Here is a 23,355-nt window from a genome sequence, read left to right as displayed (position 1 = left end):
GACCATTGGGATCCATATACTGGTAATCCTTAAGACCACAATTGAGCCCAAAATATTCTGTTGCTGAGTGAGACATTTGTTAAGTGAGTTTTGTCCCATTTTATGACCTTTCTTGCCATAATTGATGAGTGAATCACTGCAATTGTGAAGTTAGTAACTTGGTTAAGTGGATTTGGCTTCCCCATTGACTTTGTCAAGTCACAAAAGGTGATCACGTGACCCCAGGATATTGCAACCATCATAAATATGAACCAGTTGCCAAGCATCTGCATTTTGAGCACCTGATCGGTCGTAACTGTGAAAAATGATCATGTTACTTTTTTTAATTGCCGTTGTAACTTTGAGTGGTCACTAAATGAACTGTTGTTAAGTCAAGTCCTACCTGTAATATAATCCCTTTGCAAGAGCCGAAGCCTATTTTGAGTTGTCAACTATAGCCCAGATCTTTTCAGACTTTCTCACATATTCCTCTAAGGCTGGGCTTCTGTGCAAGGGTGGGCTTCAAAAAATTTAGCAACGGGTTCTCTGCCTGGTTGCTGGGTGGGCGTGGGCATGGTGGGCCTAGTCGGCCTCCTGCACCATGGCACGGGAGGGCCAAACCGGGCTCCGGAGGCTTTCCTCGAGCCTCCAGGAGGGCTAAAACGGCCTCCCTGAGCTCCAGAGGCCCTCTGGAAGCCAGAAACAGGCCCATTTCTGGCCTTCCCGAACTTCCGGGAGGCCTGCTTTTCACCATCCCCAAACCTCCAGGTGTGCCCTGCACTTACCTGCGTCCAAAACAGGCCACGTGGGGACTCCTGGGAGGGGCGGGGTGGGCAGGGCCAGCCAGGATTGGGATTTGGGGCTTCCTCAAACTGCAGAGAATCTTAGGTAGGGGCTCTACCAAACCCCTGCGAACCTCCAGCAGCCCACCCCCTGCTTCTATGTCTCCCCAGTTATATTTTATGGGTTTAATTTGCTGGAGCATATGATGAACTCAGCCATATGACTTGTCAACAATGGTTTTAAGTTCATTAAGCATCACTGTTCATTTAATCATGGCTTAGAAATGATACTCAAGCTTGTGACATGTGACTACACTTGATCTTAGCCAAAAGGCCAAGAAGCGATGCCTGTGACATATTAGATCACCCACTAGAATAATGCAAGTCTTAGAATATATGCTGCGACTTTGACTTTTGGATGTGTCTCATGAAAAGCATCTTTTGATGAAGTAATAATAGACTTTAATTTGATTATAACATGTATCTATAGCCTATTCTGGACAATGTTTATTTAAAAAATTAAATCATTCCAAATAGTTTTGACTTGTGAAATTTATTGAGATTCAAGTACCGTAAATAAAATGGAGATTATACAATTCTGGGCTTCTAATAGAAACAATCATGGTTACAGTATAAGCCATTGTGGTGTTTTTTTTTTTGCTGTATTAAATTTCTATAAAAAGATAAAATGTAAAAACCAACCAACCAAAAAAATACTAAGGAAAAAGATAAGGGAAGAGAAGGTGCAAAGGAATAAAAAGGTGAGAAAAAAATAGCTTCTTTCTTCAGTAGTTACAGATATAAAATGCATCAACCTTTTGTTTTAAATTTCAAACTCGGTATTCATATAATCATGAATATTTCTAATCATCAAATCCTAAAATTAAATATTTTAGTTTGTAGCAAAAAGTCCAAAATGATTTCCATGTAAAAACAAACAACTCTTTTCTTTAATCAAAGTAGTACTTTTACCATCTCAGCCAGTTCCTACAATTATGCCAAATGCAGTTGGTATTGAGTATTTGCGTTATAAGCACTGGTGTGAGTTGTGATTAGATCACAAATTAAGTCTCATGATTTCAACATTTTAAAAAAAAACTACTCAAACAAGGAGACTTTTAACAAGGGTGTTCAAAGCTTTTGTTAGAAGCAGCTTCGCTCGTAAACAACTGCAGGTTTAGTATTCAATGATTAAACTCTTGGCATAATAGGAAGCTGAGACAGTCTCCATCAGAGGCCTCCAAACTTGGCAAATTTAATTTAAGCATAGCTGGCTGGGAAATTCTGGGAATTGAAGTCCATAAGTCTTAAAAGTTGCCAAGTTTGGGGACCCCTGGTCCACGTCTTCAAGGCTCTCATATAAAATCCGCTTTATCTATCTCAAAATAGGCAGTTTTCGTTCCTTTGGGAATATAGGTCACTCGATCCACTTCACCTCCTCCATTGCTGGGTTTCTGGAAGTGAATTTCAATCATGTCTTCCACATTCTCCTCATCTTTCTGTTCTGCAACGATTCCTATTAAGAGTACAGCTTTACTGGAAGTCCCTGAAAACATCTGGCACAAAAAAGAAACATACCATATGTTACTTCGATAGTCTTCCTTGGAGAAAGCTAATATTGAAAGAAACCATCACGAAGAGATAAATACACCCTCTCATTTTTCTACTGATTACAAAATATAAATGCGCTGTTCAAGAACCAACAAAATGTAAGGCAGCTGCACCTCACATGCCCTTTCTAAAATAGCCATGTATTACAGGATCACAGCAGGGGAAGGCTGGGAAATGAACCATTTGCTCCCCTGCTGTGATCCTAATGAAACAAAATTGGCAAGGAATCGCCATCCAGGTCATAGCACATTTTCCCTTTTCAGCCTAATGTGATCATCAGCATATTTCTTCTCGATACAACTTTATCCTGACCCAAATAAAGCAGCGGGAAACACTCAAGCTATGTTCGCAAATAAACAAAGTTTTTGTTATTCAATCACTAAGTCGTGTCCAACTGTTTGAGACCTCGTGGACCATGGCATGCCAGTCCCTCCTCCCCCATCCTCTACTGTCTCCCAGAGACTGTCCAAATTCATGTTTATTGTATCAATGGTCCTAACCACCTCATCCTCTGCAGTCCCCTTCTCCTTTTGCCTTCAATTTTTCCCAACATCAGGGCCTTTTCCAAGGAATCCTCTTTTCTCATTTGAGCTTCAGCTTCATATCTATCCTTCCAAAGAACAGTCAGAGTTGATTTTCTTTAAGGTTGACAGACTTTTACCTCCTTGCAGTCTAAGAGACTCTCAAGAGTCATCTCCAACATCACAATTCGAAAGCAATAAACTCTAATTCTTACTTCCCGTTGGGTGGATGCCACTGACCCTGTTACAGTTTGATACTGTCAGCACCTCACACAATTACGTTGCTCATGTCTGAAAACCTGATCTTGTAATCTATGTTGCTTATTCAGTAGCCCACAGCTACACAGAGCCTCGGTGGCGCAGTGGTTAGAGTGCAGTACTGCAAACTACTCCCACTGCAATTTGGCAGATCGAATCCCACCAGGCTCAAGGTTGACTCAGCCTTCCATTCTTCCGAGGTGGATAAAATGAGGATCCAAATTGTTGGGGGCAATAGGATGACTCTGTAAACCGCTTTGAGAGGGCTGAAGAGCTCTATAAAGCGATATATAAGTTTGTGCTATTGCTATTATTGCAACAGGTTCATTCAGCTGCTGAATTGCCTGCCATGGTTGATTATTCTGTTACTTACCTGAACTTTTTCCACATTGCTTTTTCTGAGGGGTGAAACAGTGAGAAAATGAGTCCTTCCAAACACATTGATACTGTATTGTCCATAACTTATTATTTTATTAAGAGCTAGAATAAAAAAAATAGAAATGAATTATATGAAGAGGTCCACATCTGAAAATGGCTGGTTAAAATTTAAATAAATTAAACCCTAAACATTAGAGTTCCTCATATATTTTAAATAGTATAGATACTTATTTAGGAAACTATGGGACATAAAGGTATTTATTTCAATATAAGCCACCAGTGGACCAGACTATAAGGCAAATTTAGTAATAAAATATTCATCACAAGCCTAGTAATAGCGTAGTGCAATTCTAGACAGATCTACCTGTAACTCACAAAAGTCCAGTGGAATTTAATCCAAAGTAAACAAGCTGAAATGTAACATTAACAGAAAAATCTTGTGTAGCACCTGGTACCTCCAGATAATACAGGTTATGTTTTTCTTCATTCATTAGCCAGATGGCAACAGCTGTGGCAGTGTTTTCTAAAACATCTGGAAAAATCCAGTTGTAGAAGGCTACTTTGCATTCTAGTGAAGAAAATGGCATAGTGTAGATATTGAAATGCCGACAGAAGAGAATGTATATAGCTCAGGGATGAACAGAGTAAAATATTTTCACATCCATAGACCTGCTTACAAAATGAGCAATACTTGTTGATGACAACTAGTAAGACCGGAAATGCCGTAATAATTGGCTGGCTAGATGCATGTGAAATATTTGAGACAGAATGATGGGGGATAGTGTACATAGTTTAAAAATAGAGTGATCCTCAGGGACTCCATTGTTCCCAGTCAGCTTTAAAAGTCATCCTACATAGTGATCCATGTGCTTGCTAGCATAAAACCACATTGGACTTGGGACAAGGCTTAAGCAACTAGTTTCTTCTAAGATAGGGCTGGGTAATTAATGTTCCCAAGAGGCCACATGATAAACTGGGACTGCTGTGGAAGGCCAAACCAATAGGGCTGTAAAGGTCCATAGGCATACACGCATGCACGTACATCAATTGAAAAACAAATAGCAGTCATCTTCAAAATAAAAGCAACACCGTTGTATTGCACGCATGGCATCATCACCATCATTTTAGCCATCGTCTATTCACTGCAGGATGCGGGTCTCTTTTGCCTGCTTCTAACCAATGTGGTCCTGAGCTTTCTTTTGCCAGTTGGGCCTGCAATACTTGCTGTTGTCATCGATCCATATTTTTAAGCCAAATGGTTCTCCTGCTTTGTATAGCTCTTGTATGTGAAATTGTAGCTCTTCTGGCCTACTTATTTATATATTTCACTTCTAATTTCTGATTGACCTTACGTGGGCCAGACAGTCACAGCCACAGGGATGGATGTGGCCTCTGTTCTAAGACTATGTGCTTAAAGTCAAGCGAGCAAGGCTGATTACAGACCATAACCTAAAAATAAACCGGCAGAATAATTCAAAAATTACCTATAGGCTGACAAAAGGTAACAATGGCCTCTTGTAGGGATGAATCATATAATATCGACTGAATTTCACCCAGTTTCGATTTGTAGAAAAGGAGCTCCAATTTCTCTCTCATCCATTCCTTAGCAATGTCTACGTTTGGGATGTTAGAAACATAAATCTCCTTTTGAGAGAGCTTAACATGGATCTGGAAAAACAATACAAGCCGGTGTCAAAATTATGCATGTAAAAAAAAAATGATAGGTGCAACTATTCAAAACATGTTATGATCAATTTCTGATTGGGAAGAACCTTTTCTCGTTATCTCTACTGCTTTTCCTTCCAAGGTTTTCTCTTTCCCAGAGTTCTCTGTTCATACTGGCACGAAATTTGGGAGTTATGGACAAGAGAACTGGGAAAGGCTGAACTATACAAAAGATACAGTCAGCGTTAATTTTAAAAAAATACTATAATAGTCAAGAGTTAAATTATTCCTCAAGATTTTAAGACAGAAACGTAACAGTTGCATTGAGATAGTGTGATGATTTGTACAATATACTAAGCTAAAACTGTAGTTACCCAACAAAGCATAATGCAACTATGGCTCAATGTGGTTTGTATGCCCAGCACAATTTTCCCCCTCCAGGCTCTGTTAATACATTAGCATTAAATACACAGTGATTTATTCAACAAACCATCATTAAACCCTGCATTAGTATAATTTCCATCTACAATATTTGTTCGCTGTAACAGCTGACTTTGAAAACACTAGCAGAGCCAGACATGGTTAATACCATCAAAACTGTAGTTTAGAGTGGGAACTCAAAAAACATGCTGAAAGAAGAATAGATAGCACCACCACCAGATGGACTCGCAACTGGCTGGCAAACCATACTCCAAGGAGTAGTCTAAGTCTTAATGGGTCTAAGTCTACATGGAGAGAAGTAAGCAGTGGGGGGCCACAAGGTTCCGTCTTAGGCCCAGTACTCTTCAATATCTTCATTAACGACTTAGATGAGGGAACAGAAGGGGAACTCACCAAATTTGCAGATGATACTAAGCTGGCAGAAATAGCTAACACCCAAGAAGATAGGCTCAAGATCCATCTGGATCTTAACAGACTAGAACACTGGGCTGTATCTAATAAAATGAAATTCAATGTAGAGAAAAGTAAAGTCTTACACTTAGGCAAGAAAAACCAAAAGTACACATATAGATAGACTGGGTGAATCCAGGCTCAACAGCAGTAACTATGAGAGGGATCTTGGAGTCTTAGTGGACAATCAGCTAAATATGAGCCAGCAGTGTGCAGCAGCAGCCAAAAAAGCTAATGCAGTCCCAAGTTGTATTAACAGAGGGATACAATCAAGATCAAGGGAAGTACTAATACCACTCTATAAAGCCTTAGTAAGACCACACCTAGAGTACTGCATCCAGTTTTGGTCACCACATTATAAAATAGATGTTGAGACTCTAGAAAAAGTACAGAGAAGAGCAACCAGGATGATTAGGGGACTGGAGGCTAAAACATACAATGAACGGTTGCAGGAACTGGGCTTGGCTAGTCTAGTGAAGAGAAGGACCAGAGGAGACATGATAGCAGTCTTCCAATATTTGAGGGGCTGCCACAGGGAGGAAGGGGTCAAGCTATTTTCTAAAGTGCCTGTAGGCCAGACAAGAAATAATGGATGGAAACTGAACAAGGAGAGATTTAACCTGGAAATAAGGAGAAACTTTCTGACAGTGAGAACAATCAACCAATGGAACAGCTTGACTTTGGAAGTTGTGAGAGCACCATCACCTGAGACTTTCAAGAAGAGATTGGACTGCCATTTGCCAGAAATGGTGTAGGGTTTCCCGCTTGGGCAGGGGGGGTTGGACTAGATGACCTACAAGGTCCCTTCCAACTCTGATTATCTGTTAACTGTTAAGACAATGGGAATCAATTTCTATATTTGTTGCCAAGAAGATAAATCCTTGATAAGCCCAATGAAATTTAGTCAATAAGCATGTATACTCCCTTTTTATAATAAAGACCAGAGAATGTTCATAAAACAATATTTAAATTAGAGCTACAGACAATCTTTGCCAATAAACTCTCAATCCAAAGTTTGGCCAACAGAACATAGTATCATAACAAGATATGCTCAGGAAAAAGGATGCAGTTATGTCTGTGTGTATTTCTGGTTGAATTAGATGCTAACATCTGGAAAGGTACATATCTGAGGGGAGGGGGGAACGAAAATTCTAAGAAAAAGCTTGTCTTCTTTCTATGTGATTAGGAAAAAGATACAAGGAGAAAACTCTTCTGCCTAAATTTACTCTATCCCAACCTTAAGAATCTTTATTTCTACGTAGGGCAAAGACAACTGAATTTAGGCTGTCTATGCATGGAGGTCCAGTTACCAGTAAGGAATAGTTCAGATTATTTGGATATATTTTAACATCTTTCATGATAATGCCATTACCTTAAATGCTGTTCCCATCGCCAAAGCAACAGGGAAGGCTTTCAAAGCAACCTCCTTATTTTCCAGGTTGATGATATGGTTATGTTTTCTAATCAGCTGCTGAGCAACTAAAGAACAACAGATTAACAGGTTTCCATACTGAACGTTGCCTAAATACTTCAATTTCACTTGAGACATGTACTCACATTAATCAACAATTGTGAGGAAGCTAAGGTTTCAACAATGATTTTTTTCAACATGGGATTTTGTTGACAATTATTGCTGCTAGTTTTGCATGGTTTCCCAACTCAAACATAATATCACCCCTATAATTAGGACACTGTAATGGTCAAAGTTTCTTGCCAAGGAAAGCAGGATAACAGATCCCTGAGGAAATATTCTTGAAATGGTTGTGTTTTTCCATTCTTGCACTGAATACTAATAGATCCACTAACAACTCAGAATATTCATAATTCAGAAGTTGGCGCAAGGTTATTTTTATTGGCATAAAAATATGCCTCACCAAAGCCAGGGTGGATAAAAGTTGATGATTTTTTTTTCTTTTAAATTAAAAAATCCGATTTTTTTTATTTAAATCTGATTTTTTTTAATTTAAATTGGATTTTTTTTATTTTTATCAAATTTATTTTAATAAAATGCTTTTGGAGTAAAAAAAATCTATCTAAAGGTAGTTTTCTATTTAATAATTTAGTTTATTCAGCACGCAATGGAGCTTAGTTATACTAGCACGAGACTGTATATTTTGCAATATTGGGACTGTCCGTGAGTCAACAGCGGGTCAGAGGAGGAGCCACTGCGGGACAGAGATGACGGTTGCTCTTTAAAAATTATGATTTAAATCGAGTTGATTTAAATCAAGCCTTTTTACTAGTGATTTAAATCGTGATTTAAATTGATTTAAATCAAATCCACCCTGACCACAGTACTGGCTATGTTCATACATCGTGCTATGCAATAATCTGATCTAATCTGGTTTAGTGTATAAGTTATGGCAAGGTAGTCAACAGCCACCTTTGTCCCTTTTCACTGACCCTCTAATTGGGTCATTTTCTGATTTTGGCAAAAATGGTAAGCATTAACTAGACTTAACATAATTTAAAAAATAAATAAATAAATAAATAAATGTATGTATGTATGTATGTATGTATGTATGTATGTATGATCTTGCCGTATGAATATATATTTTGCCATCTTTCTCCAAACATTAAATGTATTATATTTATTGCTTGTTTTCCTCTTTTAATTTTTATACAGTAGTCATATCCGGTGGTAAGGCACCCAGAGTCATGTGACAGTGAGGTGGGTGGCAAACAAATTTGAATTAATTAATTTTAAAAATGGAAGGGCTCCTTAACAAAAAAAGTGTTATCTTCTGGTTCAAAGCTTGGCACGGTGTGTGAACCCAATCACTCATAGACAATTCACTTTTAGGCAAGCCCTATCTTACTTGATGTGTGAATTCAATCACTTAATATCATAGCTAACCCATATACAGGAAGGCTGGTAAAGAGATTGGGGCCCTTAAAGAGCATCAAATTATAAATTATTTTCTTTATCATTTTTACAGTGGGGATGATAAGGTTAGAATTTCAAACATCAAAACCTGTTAAGACAGATTCATCAATTGCAGATATTTGAACTGATCCTAAAATGTTCTTGTCAGAAAATGAAGAGCTCACTTAATACAACCTCTCTTATTTAAAACAGGAAGAAATACGACATTTGAATATGAACGCCATATACCAGATTCTTCTTCAAACTGAATGAGAGCCTCTCCTTGGTTCACTGTGAATGGGATTTTTGTAGCTAGGTGAAAACAGCAGGACATGTTTGCGCAGTCATCTTCATCCTTGGCCTCCTCTAGGTGCACAAACTTCATTTTCTTTTTAAGTAGGCATTGCTGAAGCTGAAATGTTAGTAATAATGCAGGAGAGGACAGCTTTTAGGACAAAAGAATATTAAGTAAGCATATTCTTTATTTACTAATTTCAGTGACACATAAAGTCATTAAGAAGCTTTCACCAGATACTTTTCCCTCCCTCTCCCATTTGTCCAAAGGTATAACGGACAGAATTTTCAATGCATTGTCCACTCTTTGAGGGATTTGGGGAAGAATAACACATCAATCTTCTACAAAAAAAATCAGCAGGAAATCAGGCAGTTTCTTGCCAATGGGCTGAATAATTTCAAACAGGAATTAGGAGCTACATGTTGTCTCTTAAGGTATCCAAACATTTTAAAGCTTTAAATCTGGGATTCATCTGAGACTGAATAGTTGTACTACTACAATGTATTAGTAAGAAAGTAAAAGCAATTACTATAATGAAGCAGCATGTCTTTATCTATTTACTTGGGAAAAAGAACTCTAGAGTTCAGTGAGATTTCTATAAAGTTTATTAGGTTATAGACTTATGGCACAAAAATTGTCTAATGGGATAAAATTGCTAAAGATACTAATTTTTTGTAAAGCACAAATTCCCTGGAAGGGAGGGGAAAGGCATTATTTCTTAAATAAGGGATGAAGAATCCTTTTATGAAGGATGAAGTAAGTTTATGAAGCAAGTACCGTATTTTAGAACACCAAATTAAGCCCCACATGCATGCCAGCTAATTAATGCACAAGTTTACCGAAAAACTCCTTCTAAGTTCTTCACGTTTCACTTTCTTTGTTGCTAGATTCATCTTAAGGACTTCAATTTCCTTTTTCAGCTTATTATTTTGCTCATATATTAAGAAAAGTTGCTCCTGTGGAATATGAAAAAAGACTTTAAGTGCCGGAGAATTGGTGTATGGATGTTTTGAAATATATATATATAATTCTGCCGAAACGTTGCTACAACTTTAAAAGCACAACTACAACGACGTGGGAAAATACCCGAACAAAGCTGAATGCCATATATGTATATGTGTCTATGTGTCTATGTGTATGTATGTATATATATGTGTGTGTGTGTGTGTGTGTGTGTATATATATATATATATATATATATATATATATAAATATGTATGTATGTTTTCTTAAGTTTATATACACATATACATATATATACATACATACACACATATACATATACATACATACATGTATATTTGTTTTCTTAAGTTTTCGTGGGTACTTACACGTATGGTATTCAGCTTTGTTCGGGTATTTTCCCACGTCATTATAGTTGTGCTTTTAAAGTTGTAGCAACGTTTTGCAGAATCTCATCTACCATCATCAGGCTTCTGGCAGATGAACAACAAAGCTGAATACCATCCATCCATCCATATTTACATACATACATACATGTGGATCTTTGGTTATTCATGTTTTCTCCCATGTAAAATTGGAAGTATCTAGGTGATGTTTCGATGAAGTCTCATTCATCATCTTCAGGCTTGTGTCTTCAGCTTTGTGCTTCTCGGAGTAATGTGAGCTTGCAGCTGCTTCTTCCTTTTAACTGCTAGTGGGGGTGTGACTTGATTGGGTGAGGGCTTGGCTGTGTTCTGAATGGGTGGGGATGTGTTCTCATTGGTTGGGGGTTTGGCTGTGTTCTCATTGGTTGGGGGGTTGGCTGTGTTCTGATTGGCTGGGGGTGTGTTCTGTTCAGATGGGGGCTTGGTTGTGCTCTGGTTAGTCTTAGTTGCTGGGGGATTTAAGCTGGTGAGCTGTGATCCTGTTGTTTTGTTTCACGTTTGTGGTCCTGCCACATCTTCATGTTGGGCGTCCGTTCGCTTCATGTATGGGTTGGAGGGGTTTGAAGCAGATAGTGATGTAGCTGCGGTACGGCTTCTGGTCTGTGGTCGTGTCTCATCTTCTAGGTGTGAGTCTGCTTTCTACGTGGAAGTGTGGCGGTAGCATCTTGTGTGGCCCTCGTGCGTGTGGGTCTGGTGTCATTCTTCATGTTAGGTACTCGTTTGTTCATGAGGGCGGGTTTCCAAATGGCTGGAAGGCGGGAGGTGTCATCTTGTTTGTTCATGCTGTGTGGGCGTTTTTCTATCTCTATGGCTTCTCTGATTATTCTGCTGTTGAAGTGTTCGGTTTTGGCGATGGTTCTGGTATTTTTAAAGTCAATCTCATGTCCTGTGGTTTTGAGGTGTTGGACCAGGGAAGAGGTCGGTTCTTCTTTTTTGATTGAGTTCTTGTTTTCTTCAATGCATGCACTTAGTCTTCTGTTAGTTTGTCCGATGTATGTGGTGGGGCAGGCGGTGCAAGGGATTTCATATACTCCTTGGTTTTCTAACTCGATTTTGTCTTTAGGGTTTCTTAGGATGGTGGATATTTTTCAGTTTGTGCAGAATGCTGTTTTAATGTTGTGTTTTTGGAAGATCTTGCTGATTTTGTCTGTAGTGCCTTTTATATATGGGAGGAGGGCTTTGCCGTTCTCTTGTTCTCTGTCTTGGATTTTGGTTGGGGTTTCTTTTTGGATTAGGTGGGTAATCTTCTTTCTTTGGAATCCATTGGTTGTTAGTATGTTAGTGAGAGTGTGTAGTTGGGTTTTTAGGTGTTGTTCGTCGGCTAAGCATTTTGTTCTGGAGATGAGTGTCTCGGCTACGGAATTGATCTGTGCTGGATGGTGGTGTGAGAGTGCATGTAGATAGCAGTTTGTATGTGTTTTCTTCTGGTAGATGGTGTGTGCTAGGGAGCCATTGGATTTTTTGTATACTAAGACATCTAGGAAGGGAAGTTGATTGTTAGCTTCTGTTTCCATGGTGAATTGTATTTTGGGGTGTAGGCTGGTGTGTGAGGAAGTTGTTCAGTTTTTCTTTCCCATGTGGCCAGATTATGAAGGTGTCATCTACGTATCTGAGCCAGAGTTTGGGTTTGTGATCATATTTTTCTAGAGTTTGTGTTTCAAAGTATTCCATGTAGAGGTTTGCAATGACAGGTGAGAGGGGTGACCCCATGGGTGCTCCTTCTATTTATTTGTATTTTTGTCCATTGTAGGTGAAGTATGTATTGGACAGGCAGTGGTTGGTCAGATATAGGATGTGCTTGGTGGGGGGGGGGGTTGTATTTGTTTTGGATGGCTGTCAAGGCTTCTGTAATTGGCACTTGGGTGAAGAGGGATATGACATCGAAGCTCACTAGTAGGTCGCTGGGTTGTAAGTTTTGTTTCTGGAATTAGTTTCTTACGTGTGAGTTGATGGATTCTGCATAGGGCTGTAGTTGTTTGGTGAGAAATTTGGCTAGGTGTTGTAGGGGTGAGCCTATAGAGCTGACTATTGGTCTAAGTGGGGTTCCTTCTTTGTGTATCTTGGGGAGACCATAAAGCTTAGGGCATCTGGATGATTTCTCTCTGGGTATGATTCTTTGCTGGATTTCTTCGCTGATGGAGGAGGCTTTCATTTTGGATCTGGTGGTTTTTTCTAGATAGGTGGTGGGGTCTATGTTTAGGGGTTTGTATGTGGGGTCTTGGAGTAGGTTGGTTAACTTGGTTTGGTAGTCAGATGTGTTCATAACACTGTCACGTTGCCCTTGTCTGCTGGTAGGATTATTATGCTGGTGTCTTCTTTCAGGTTAAGTAGTGCAGTTTGTTCTTCTTTGGATAAGTTGCTTTTGGGTGGTTTGCTAGTGCAAAGGATGTTGATGGTTTCGAGTCTGATTCTATTAGCATCATCAGGGTTGGTTTTGGTCAAGCTGGTTTCAACTCGGCATATGATGGTTTCTGTGGGGATTTGTTTGGGAGCGACAGCAAAGTTGAATCCTTTCAAAAGGACATTGGTTTCGGCTTCGGTGAGGATCTTGTCTGAGATGTTGTGCACTGTTTGTTTCATGTGTGGCTGTGAGGGGGGAGGAGTTGGTTTCTGCCGTTGTTGTAGTTTTCTGAGTTTGTTGATGTGTGTGTTTGTCTTGAGGGTGGTCTGTGTTTCGGCTCTCCAGACAGCGAGTTGTTTGGATTTGTCCCAAAGTGCGGGGTGAATCTTGTTGCTGAGTCTGAGGTAAAGTGTGAGGAGATCTTTGTTGATTTGGTCTAGGAGAACACACCCCCACCTAATCAGAACACAGCCAAGCCCCCACCCAATCAAGTCACACCCCCACTAGCAATTAAAAGGAAGAAGCAGTTGCAAGCTCACATTACTCTGAGAAGCACAAAGCCGAAGACACAAGCCTGAAGATGATGAATGAGACTTCATCGAAACGTCGCCTAGATACTTCCAATTTTACGCGGGAGAAAACCCGAATAACCAATGATCCACATACAAATACCCACAAAAACCTCAGAAAATATATATATATATATATATGTTTTCTTAAGTTTTCGCGGGTACTTACATGTAAGGCATTCAGCTTTGTTCGGGTATTTTTCCACGTCATTGTAGTTGTGCTTTTAAAGTTGTAGCAACGTTTCGCAGAATCTCATCTGCCATCATCAGGCTTCTGTACTGTATCCGTCTTATATATATATATATATATAATTTTGTGTATATATATATTGTATATACTGTATATATACTGAACAAAGTGACTTATGACTGTTTTTCACACTTTGCAGCATCTCCATGGTCACATGATTTACATTTGAATGCTTGACAGCTGGTTCATATTTATGACAGTTGCAGTGTCCCGGGGTCATGTAGTAATCTTTTACGACCTTCTGACAAGCAAAGTAAGTATTGTGGTTCACCGGCAGCAGGTGTGGATGGCTGAGGACTTGAAGAGCGTGGACTCAGATGAGGGGCCTGCGTGTGATGCAGGGATGGGGCCAGGACCATCAGGGAGTGGAATGCTGCCTTCGGAGATTGTGAAGGCTGGCAAAAGAGGTCCCCGAGAAGGCTGTGCCCAGTGCGCGCACGCACAGGGCTGCTCAAAGGAAAGAGCAGCTGCAGCAGCACAGGCGACTCAGGAGTAAGGCTACAAGGTAATGGCCCCTCCCTTAAGAGATAAAAGCCAGCTGAGAAACTGGAGTTCTTTGCAGGAAGCAAGGAAGTTTTTGCACTCAAGCCTTGTGGACATTTGGAATATCTTGGTTGGTGTTTGGAGACTCTTTGTGTTTGAAATATTTTTTAGTAACTTTATCTAGTGTTCTTGGCAGCCTTGCACAACATTGGCAAGACTCGTTCTTATCAGAGACAATTAGTTTGAAATAGACTTTTAACCCTGCAGTGATTCACTTAACAAATGTGGCAAAGGGGACAAAGGTCACTTAACAAACTTTTCACTTAGCAACATAAAATGGGACAAAGGTTACTTAACAAACTCCTCACTTAGCAACATAAATTCTGGGATCAATTGTGGTCATGAGTCAAGGACTACCAGTACTGTCTGTTTCTGAGTCTGAAGATTCCAAACTCTGGCACCAATTAATATTCAGACTCGTTGTTTTGGTCTCAACTTTTAAGAAAATAAATCTGCAAAATATGAGCATGGTTATAATCCCTGAATTGATGGCTTCTACTTTATTACAAACTGCAAGACACAAATTTTCTACAAGGACTAAAAGTATTGGTTTCCTCAGCGAGATACAGTGACCAGGCATAAGAAACAAAGTTTGTAAGATGTTTGTTAAATGTATACACCACCCAACTCCCAGAGATTCTAAGCAGTTCATAAAGTAAACAAACAGACAAAAAACAATAATATAACAATAAAGATAGAGGAGCAAAAAGGTGGCAGTGGTGAAAACACGTACAGGTAGTCCTTGATTTACAACGGTTTGAAGTTACAATGGCACTGAGAAAAGGGACTTATGACCATTTTCACACTTACGACCACTGCAGCATCCTCATGGTCATATGATCAAAATTCAGGCATTTGACAACCGACTCATATTTATGACGGTTGCAATATCCCGGGGGACATGGAATCACCTTGTATGACCTTTTGACAAGCAAAGTCAATGGGGAAGCCAAATTCACTTAACAACCGTATTCCTAACTTAACAACTACAGTGATTCACTTAAGGACTGGGGCAAGAAATGCCATGAAAAGGGGCAAAACTCACTTAACAACTGTCTTCCTTACCAACATAATTTTTTTATTTATATAACGTAAGTTATTTATTTATTTTGTCAAGTGATTATAAGATTACAGTATAAGTATAGACATAGTTATGAGTACACGAAATGGATACATATAAGAAAAATAAAAAGAAACAACAGGACAGGGACGGCAGGCACATTGGCGCGCTTATGCACGCCCCCTGTGGTTGTAAATCAAGGACTTGGGTGGGGGCACTGGGCTAGACCAGGGGTCGCCAACCTTTTGGACCTCAGGGACCAAACTCATAATTTTAAATCCCGCAGACCACTAATATGAATTTTGACTGACGGTTGCTTGCTGACATTGGTGGGAAAGTCGGTCCCATATTCCAGAGCTGCAGTAGTCACAGGTCATCCCAAAGCTCCTCCAGTCCATGGCAGGCCAGTGCACCTGGGTGGAGGAGCAGCTGCTCCGGGATGACCAAAGAGCCAATCCTGTGACTACTGCAGCTCTGGAATATGGGACCAACTTTCCTACCAACGTCAGCAAGCCACCCTGGGGTGGAATTCCTTCCCCCGCCATTGGTCTTACCTTCCAATTCCAGCTCGCGTGGCTCTACTCAAGGTAAGGTTTGCGCTCGGCCGAAGGATGGGGGCCAGCGAGTGGGCAGGCCATGTGGGCGGCGCAGCCTTGTGTTCCCAAGCAGCCTGGATTAATTGCTTTGGGGGGGGGGACATTTCTCCGTGGACCACCAAAATTTTCTCACAGACCACCAGTGGTCCCCAGCCCACTGGATTAGATGACTTACAAGGTCCCTTCCAACTCTGATTATCTGTTATCTGACTTACATGCTACCAATTAGGGGCCTCCAGTCAAATGTTGGCAAATTTGACTCAATATCACTCTGTAAACATTCACACTTCCCAGCATCAAGGTTGAGTTCTATTCTTTAAACTGATGGAACGTGGATATATCCATTCTTTACCTGTTGGTTCTTCTGTATCTTCTTTCTTTCAGTTGCCTGCTTATTACTTTGAGCTAGTAGATCTGCCAGAGCCTTTTGCTTCATTTTTCTTTGCTCATCAAGGTCAAGTTTTGAAAGAAGGATTTCAGACTTTTGCTTCTCAATTTTATCCAGCTTTTCCTGCGCAAATTAAGAATCCATTAATGCAGTTGCAGGATTGCCAATTAAATAGGACTAGCAGAAAAGCACAGCCTCTCTTGTTGTTATAGTATGTATAGACAGCTTCACTATCATTGGAAAACCTCAAGAGTTTGTAAAAATTTACCTTCCATTTTTCTAGTTCTTCCAGTAGTTCAGTCTCACTTGTAAATATTTTTGAAAGTTTATCTTCTGCCATAGTCTGCAAAACAAAAATGGAAGTTTCTTTCCATTTTGCATCAAAAGCTGTTTTTTACATTTCCAAGAGTTTCATTTTTTCCCATCAGATATGAAATTGAAATAAATTGTGAATTATTGGAATAATTTCCAACAATTTTGCCAACCACCATTCAAAATGGTTTCATTAACCAATATTTTATTGGAACATTTCACCTAAGCAAATACTAGATACAATACTAGACAACATTGTATCAACAGTAGAGACCTTCAAATTTCTAGGTTCTACTATATATCACATGACCTAAAATGGACACCTAACATCAAAAATGTCATCAAAAAAGCACAACAAAGAATGTTCTTTCTGCGCCAACTCAGAAAGCTCAAACTGCCCAAGGAGCTGCTGATACAGTTCTACAGAGGAATGATTGAGTCTGTCATCTGCACCTCTATAACTGTCTGGTTTGGTTCTGCAACCCAACAGGACAGACACAGGGTAAGTAGGACTGCAGAAAAAACAATTACTACCAACCTGCCTTCCATTAAGGACCTGTATACTGCACAAGTCAAAAAGGGGGCTGTGAAAATATTTACAGACCCCTCACATCCTGGACATAAACTGTTTCAACTCCTTCCCTCAAAATGACGCTATAGAACACTGCACACCAGAACAACTGGACACAAGAACAGTTTTTCCCCGAAAGCCATCACTCTGCTAAACAAATAATTCCCTCAACCCTGTTCAACTATTACAAAGTCTGCACTAATGTTAATCTTGTCATCACTCCTTATCGCCCATCCCCTCCCACTCGTGACTGTATGACTGTAACTTTGTCGCTTGTATCCTTACTATTTATATTGTCTGTTTCCTAGTATATTTGATTGCTTATTGTACCCTATGACTATCATTAAGTATTGTACCTGATGATTCTTGACTCTTGACAAATGTATCTTTTTTAAATTTGCACCAAGACAAATTTCTTGTGTGTCCAATCACACTTGGCCAATAATCTACGGTATCTATCTAAATGAGTGTTTTAAAATACACCTACAACATATCAGAACTAGAAGTAAAACAGGACTAATTCAATAACAGGATAATAGCTCTGTCTATGTAGATTCCTTATATTCATTCTTTCATGAGCAAGCTTATTTTATTAAGTAGATTGGAAGATAGCATTTTTAAAAAAAGCAATCGGGCTTTTTCCGTATTTCCAAGCTCCGGTAAACAAAAAAACAAACAAACCCAGAAATGTCAGATAAAGTTGTGGTTATAATGTTGTTACTTTCTATTGAGAGTTGGAAGTCGGTGCCTTTTTCTTTTTTTCTCTCCCTTTACACTATATCCCTTTCCCCGCCACCGTCCCTCTCTTCTTACTTTTTCATGTTTTTTTTCTCTTTGTATTTTATACTTTGATAAACTAATTAAAAAGTTAAATGGGAATAAAATGAAATGTCAGATGAAGCCCCACCGTAATACTAACCGGGCCGACGCTGTTTTGTTTTCGAAATCAAGCCAAGTGGTATTGAATGTTGGGGCAAAGTTCAAACTCCGGAGGAAGTTAGCAGGGGGATGGAACTTCCAATAAGTTCCATCGGTTACTCAGACTATGCGCAGAGCTAACTAATCCTATTTCTAATTTAGGCTAGTTCAGTTACGTGCATGCCAACCGGGCCGAATTAAAGCGCATAGTACGATCTTACACCTCCAACGATCCTGGTGTTGACCGGATCCTTCGCTTTCTATAGTTTAAAAATAAAAATGGCTCACCGCTATCCTCCACGGAGAAAGTTTACTTTCGCTTTCGAACTCTGCCAGCAGATTGCTTGCAATAGATTTGCACGCAGGCGTTTCCCCTACTCCACTCGGCCGGCTTTTCACAGCTGGATTGACGCGCAAGAGTCTTTCCGACGGCGGGACAAGCCAAAGAGACTGCAAGATACCCGAAGAAGCTTTCTCGCTAAAAATACATAAATAAAGAAAAAGGCCCGTTTCCTCAGCAGAAAGAAACGAAAGTCGGAACCTTGTTTGACTACAGATCACGTGGAAGGAAGGAAGGAAGGAGAGCGGGCGGGAAGGTGCGGCTATCGCCTGCAGCTGGGAAATCATCTCCCCTTGAGGCCAAAGAGGGAAGTCCATCCGCCCTCTGCCCATGACAAGAGAGCAGCTTGAGAGCGGCGGGGTTTCTCACGTTTGCCAAGCGTTGACACAGGGCGGCGCCATTCGCGCCTCCCGAAACTGAGATAGGGTTAGTTACCTCTGCGTGTTAGGGTTAGTAGGGTTAGTTAGTTCTGTGTGGAACTTATTGGAAGAGAGGCGAAACGTTGTTGTTTTTTTCCCCTCAGGAAAAAAAAAAACAGACCACTTTTGAAGGAAAAAGCACCTTTGAAACAATTATAACCTGGATGACTGAGAACGTCCACAGACAATCACTCTGTGGCTCATTGCGCTGTCTGAATCTGACCCAGGTTGTTGAGGGCAATATATTGACTCTGTAAACCGCTTAGAGGGGGCTGTATGTAAAGCGCTGTGAAGTGGTGTATAAGTCTAAGTGCTATTTCAATAACGCGCTGCCATTAAGTCAGTAGGCAAGCCAAGAAAAAGTCACAGAGCTTTTTAATTCTCACCCTTTTCCTAGCAGACAGTACTGAATAAGCTTCCCAATTTGATGCAGAGTGGAATTCGCCTTCGAAAATTGCCAGCAAGATGATGCTAGGCAGAGTCCGGAAAGCTGCCTCAGAAATAGACTTGATTCCCAGGACATCTCAAAACTGGTACCCCTATGTCTTCTCTTTAAAAGAATGTAAGGTCGTACAGTACAGGTATGGTTCACAAACTTTGCAGTACCTCAGCCTTCTAAAACTCACTTTTTTGTGTGCAACATTTTCCCCCACCCCCCCATCCCATAAGAAGATTTCATTGGTGTTAGAGTTTGGCAAGAAATAAATAAAACACTTGTAATAATTAAATTTTAACACCTATGTCACCAGGATTTAAACTTACCTTGGAGGAAATACCTAGGTGGTTACTAAGAGTCATCGCTGACTTGATGTCTTAAATCAAAGACAGCAACTTAAGAAATTAAGGAGCAAAAATTAAGGAGCAAGAAGTTTTGATTGCTCCTACTTTAGGCTGCACAAGCTTCATCAGGTTAAAACTTGTAGACTCACACCCAACTCAGTTGCATGTAATCTCTTTGCCCACCAATTGAAAATCAGGGATGTAGTAAGAGAGGCCTAAGAGATCGATCAATAATGAGAAGACAATATAGAGCAACTGCCTTGCTTGTACATTGTATTAAGCTGTACACAGGGGTGGGATTCAATCTTTTAACAACCGGTTCTGTGGGCATGGCTTAGTTGGTGGGTGTGGCTTGGTGGTCATGTGACTGAGTGGACGTGGCTTGGAGGTCATGTTATTGGCTGGGTGTGGCCAACTCAATATCACTCACATCAAGGCACGCATCTCATGACTGTGGGGATGCTGCAACAGTTGTAAGTGTGAAAAGGGGTCTTAAGTCACTTTTTTCAGTGCCGTTGTAACTTTGAATGGTCACTCCACACAAGCAAAGTACCAGCAAAAGAGGGGGGGAAAAACTCCAGAGAAGTTCCAGAGACAGGAAGTCTAGTCCTGCCAAGAATGTAATAAGGGTTAACGGAGAGGCAGTTTCTGTAAGCAACAGCAGAATGTTTCCTTCCTGCCTTCCGTACAGGATTAGGCCAGTAATCTCTTCTAACAACTGGTTCTCCAAACTGCTTAGAATGTTAACAACCGGTTCTAGCGAATAGGTGTGAACTGGTAGAATCCCACCCCTGGCTGTACAGTGACCTCTATAACAGTGATTTATTAAAAATCATTGTTGGAGTCCCAGAACATGCAAAGCAGAGGTGGTATTCAGCAAGTTCTGACCAGTTCTGGAGAACCGGTAGTGGAAATTTTGAGTAGTTCAGAGAACCAGAAAATACCACCTCTGACTGGAGATTTTACAGTATCCTTCCCTGCCACACCCATCAAGCCATGCCTACAAAACCGGTAGTACAAATTTTTGAATCCCACCACTGATTCAAAGATACAACTGTTGCTTACAAACTACACAGTGATTGACTTCATATGATATGTTAAGCCAGCTATAATACCATAGTCTTAAATTTAGTATGGATGAACCCAGCCACAGTGCCATATAAACTGTTGCACTAAATGCTATGAGCTCACATATTTGAGGGACTCATAGTTGCCTTCCTTTGGTATCTCAAGTGTATCTTAGATGCTCTATATGACTATGAATGCATTTCTTTTCCCCCAAGAAAGAAGGGGCAAGAAACCATATCAAATGAATCAGGCATTTGTCAACATGATATAGCTGCATCGAAGGTGATTTTATCTATGAATTTGGAAAGTGTTTGCTTCTCTATCCAGGTTGTCAACATCTAATAGGGACACTGTGCTTGTGCCTTTTTTAATCATCTTGTTTCTCATATATTTTTCAGCAGGAATGTCACTGTCATTACACTGTAACTGCAGTCACATATTCAATACACAAGTGGCTCATCTTTAGTAATGGAAGATCATTATCATTCATCCATTCATTCATTTATGTATGTATGTATTATAGGTCAGGGGTGTGATACAACAGGGTTAACTACCGGTTTGGGATTTATGAGCTTCCCTGACCGCTTTGAGCCACGCACCTGTTAATCATCATTAACACGCTGCATGCCGAGAAGCAGCCTTTGAAACAGCCCTCTTTTCTTGTTTTTTAACTGCAGCTGTGCCTCATTCGGCAGCTGAAGTTGAAAAATCAGGAAATAAAGGTCAGGTAAAAGCCCGGGTGGGTGAGAAGGCAAAAAACATCAGCAGACATAGAACCGGTTCTATGTCTGCTGCTCTTCAGAGCTACCGGTTCTACAGAGGTGGACAGAACCGGTAGAAACCCACCCCTGTTGTAGGTGCTACAGGCAAAACATAGAAGTCATGTGGCCTTACAGATCAGGGGTCTCCAACCTTGACAACTTTAAGACTTGTGGACTTCAACTCCCAGGATTCCTTAGCCAGCTGGCTGAGGAATTCTGGGAGTTGAAGTCCACAAATCTTAGTTGCCAAGGTTGGAGACTTCTATTCTAGATTAGTGATTCTCAGTGTGAAACACATGGTGCCTCCCCACCAGGGAACCATACCATATTTCTAGGGGGTCAGGCAACCTTAACTTCTAGCTATTATGGACAGTTTGTTATAACCACATCTTATTCACTATGCTAATTTCTCGTCTGCATAAACAATCATTTTTATTAGCTACTACAAATAGTTTGATACAGTTTATATTAATAAGCACTGCATATGGTAAGGTACCTGGTTCCAGCTAATGGCAACTATGGAGAGGGGCCACAGAGGTAATTGAAGTTCAGAAGGAAACCCTGGGGCTGCCTTTGAATTCCACTTTCCTATAGTATCTACCTCTCCAGTTGAAACTGGCACTGTTGGTGAACTCTGGGTTATTTTGATTAAACGATTAAATGAATTAGCCATCAATAGACACATAGGCATTAACAACATCTATAGACTATGCAAGAGAGACAATCAACCAGCCCCAAAGAGAAAAAGACTCCAGCACCTATCCACTAGGAATCAGCACCCCGATCAGCATAGATTAACTCCAAGGTTAAATTCAGACCAGCAATTAACTAAGCAATACTGCGATCAAGAAACTTCCAAAGAGCCATCAGTAAATAGCCCCAACCAAAGAATCCCTACCCACACAGACAGGCAAGACACTAGAATATAAACTGACAGCAAACCCACACACTTTGCTAGCACTGAGGAGGTTAGTTAGCGTAATGAAATATCTGCAAGAAAACAAGCAAGGTCAGAGAGCACCAAAGGCTCTCCTCATTTCAATCTACGAATATTCTCCTTTATGATGTCTTCTGTCAGGAGCCCAGAATTGTGCATACCTGCCCTCTGAAATTAGGGGACACACACACACACATGCGTGCACCAAGATTCATATTGTCCCCACTCTGCTATTGTTTTGAAGATCAGGTTCTTCACCTAGTCCTTTTGGGTAGCGTGACCGAAACCCTCTTTTGATTGTGAGAGTTGTTTTGTCACTTTTGCTGTCTTTTACTTTTTATGTTTTGTTTTATTATTTCATTTTTAATGTTTTAAACAATCTAGACAGCAATTGTCTAGAGTCACTGGAAGTTAAGTACATATTAAATGTGAGGTCCTTGGTGCTCTCTGAGCTTGCTTGCTTGTTTTCTTGCAGACGTTTCACTATCCGAACTAGGTAACATCATCAGTGCTAGTAAGAAGTGTGGGTTGCTGTCAGTTTATATTCTAGTGGCTTGCCAGTGTTGGTGGGGGTGGTTAGGGATTCTTTGGTTGGGTTGTTTGCTGTTCGCTTCTTTGGCAGATTCTTGATTGGGATGTTGTTTCCTTGATCGTTGGTCTGATGTTAACCTTAGAGTTAATCTATGCTGATATTACATGTACAATGTAATTAATTATTATAAATATTAGAAAAAGTTGACAACTCCTATTTTAAATCATAGTAGAACAAGAAAATATTTCCTATTCTCTAGTTCTTTATCTGAAGCACATTCTTAAGTCACACTAAGCATAGCATGTTTTATTGGGCTTTGTTCTAGCATTTGCCCTT

The 23,355-nt window shown here is 40.1% G+C and overlaps 1 protein-coding gene across 2 annotated transcripts; it reads right to left on the bottom strand.

Annotated features, from left to right (window-relative positions):
• Positions 1-1,297: 1,297 nt before the first annotated feature.
• On the bottom strand, positions 1,298-18,818 carry NMI (N-myc and STAT interactor). Of its 2 annotated transcripts, none has more exons than XM_087920267.1 (9): positions 18,471-18,818; positions 16,650-16,724; positions 16,346-16,504; positions 10,086-10,202; positions 9,201-9,363; positions 7,458-7,564; positions 5,014-5,197; positions 3,525-3,631; positions 1,298-2,317 (listed from the first exon to the last, which is right to left on the bottom strand). In XM_087920267.1, the coding sequence occupies exons 1-9, from the start codon at positions 18,807-18,809 to the stop codon at positions 2,117-2,119; spliced, it is 1,452 nt and encodes a 483-aa protein (XP_087776393.1). In that variant the 5' UTR covers positions 18,810-18,818; the 3' UTR covers positions 1,298-2,116. The 2 variants fall into 2 exon arrangements, with proteins under 2 accessions (XP_087776393.1, XP_087776394.1); XM_087920268.1 differs by lacking the exon at positions 18,471-18,818 and adding an exon at positions 18,184-18,297.
• Between the last annotated feature and the right edge of the window lie 4,537 nt (positions 18,819-23,355).

This window comes from Pseudonaja textilis, chromosome 1, assembly GCF_049901715.1.
Source record: "Pseudonaja textilis isolate UNSWEBS1 chromosome 1, rPseTex1.2, whole genome shotgun sequence".
NCBI classification, from domain to species: Eukaryota; Metazoa; Chordata; class Lepidosauria; order Squamata; family Elapidae; genus Pseudonaja; species Pseudonaja textilis.
This window is presented reverse-complemented; position numbering and strand designations above follow the sequence as displayed.

What these genes read in the sequence shown, in the direction of transcription:
- NMI (XM_087920267.1), bottom strand. Translation starts at nt 18,809, where the DNA reads ATGATTTCCCAGCTGCAGGCGATAGCCGCACCTTCCCGCCCGCTCTCC. An exon ending in TTTCTCCGTGGAGGATAGCG is followed by an intron (nt 16,725 to 18,470) that starts GTGAGCCATTTT and finishes TTTGTTTTGCAG; the next exon opens with ACTATGGCAGAAGATAAACT. An exon ending in AACTTAGAAGGAGTTTTTCG is followed by an intron (nt 9,364 to 10,085) that starts GTAAACTTGTGC and finishes CTAACATTTCAG; the next exon opens with CTTCAGCAATGCCTACTTAA.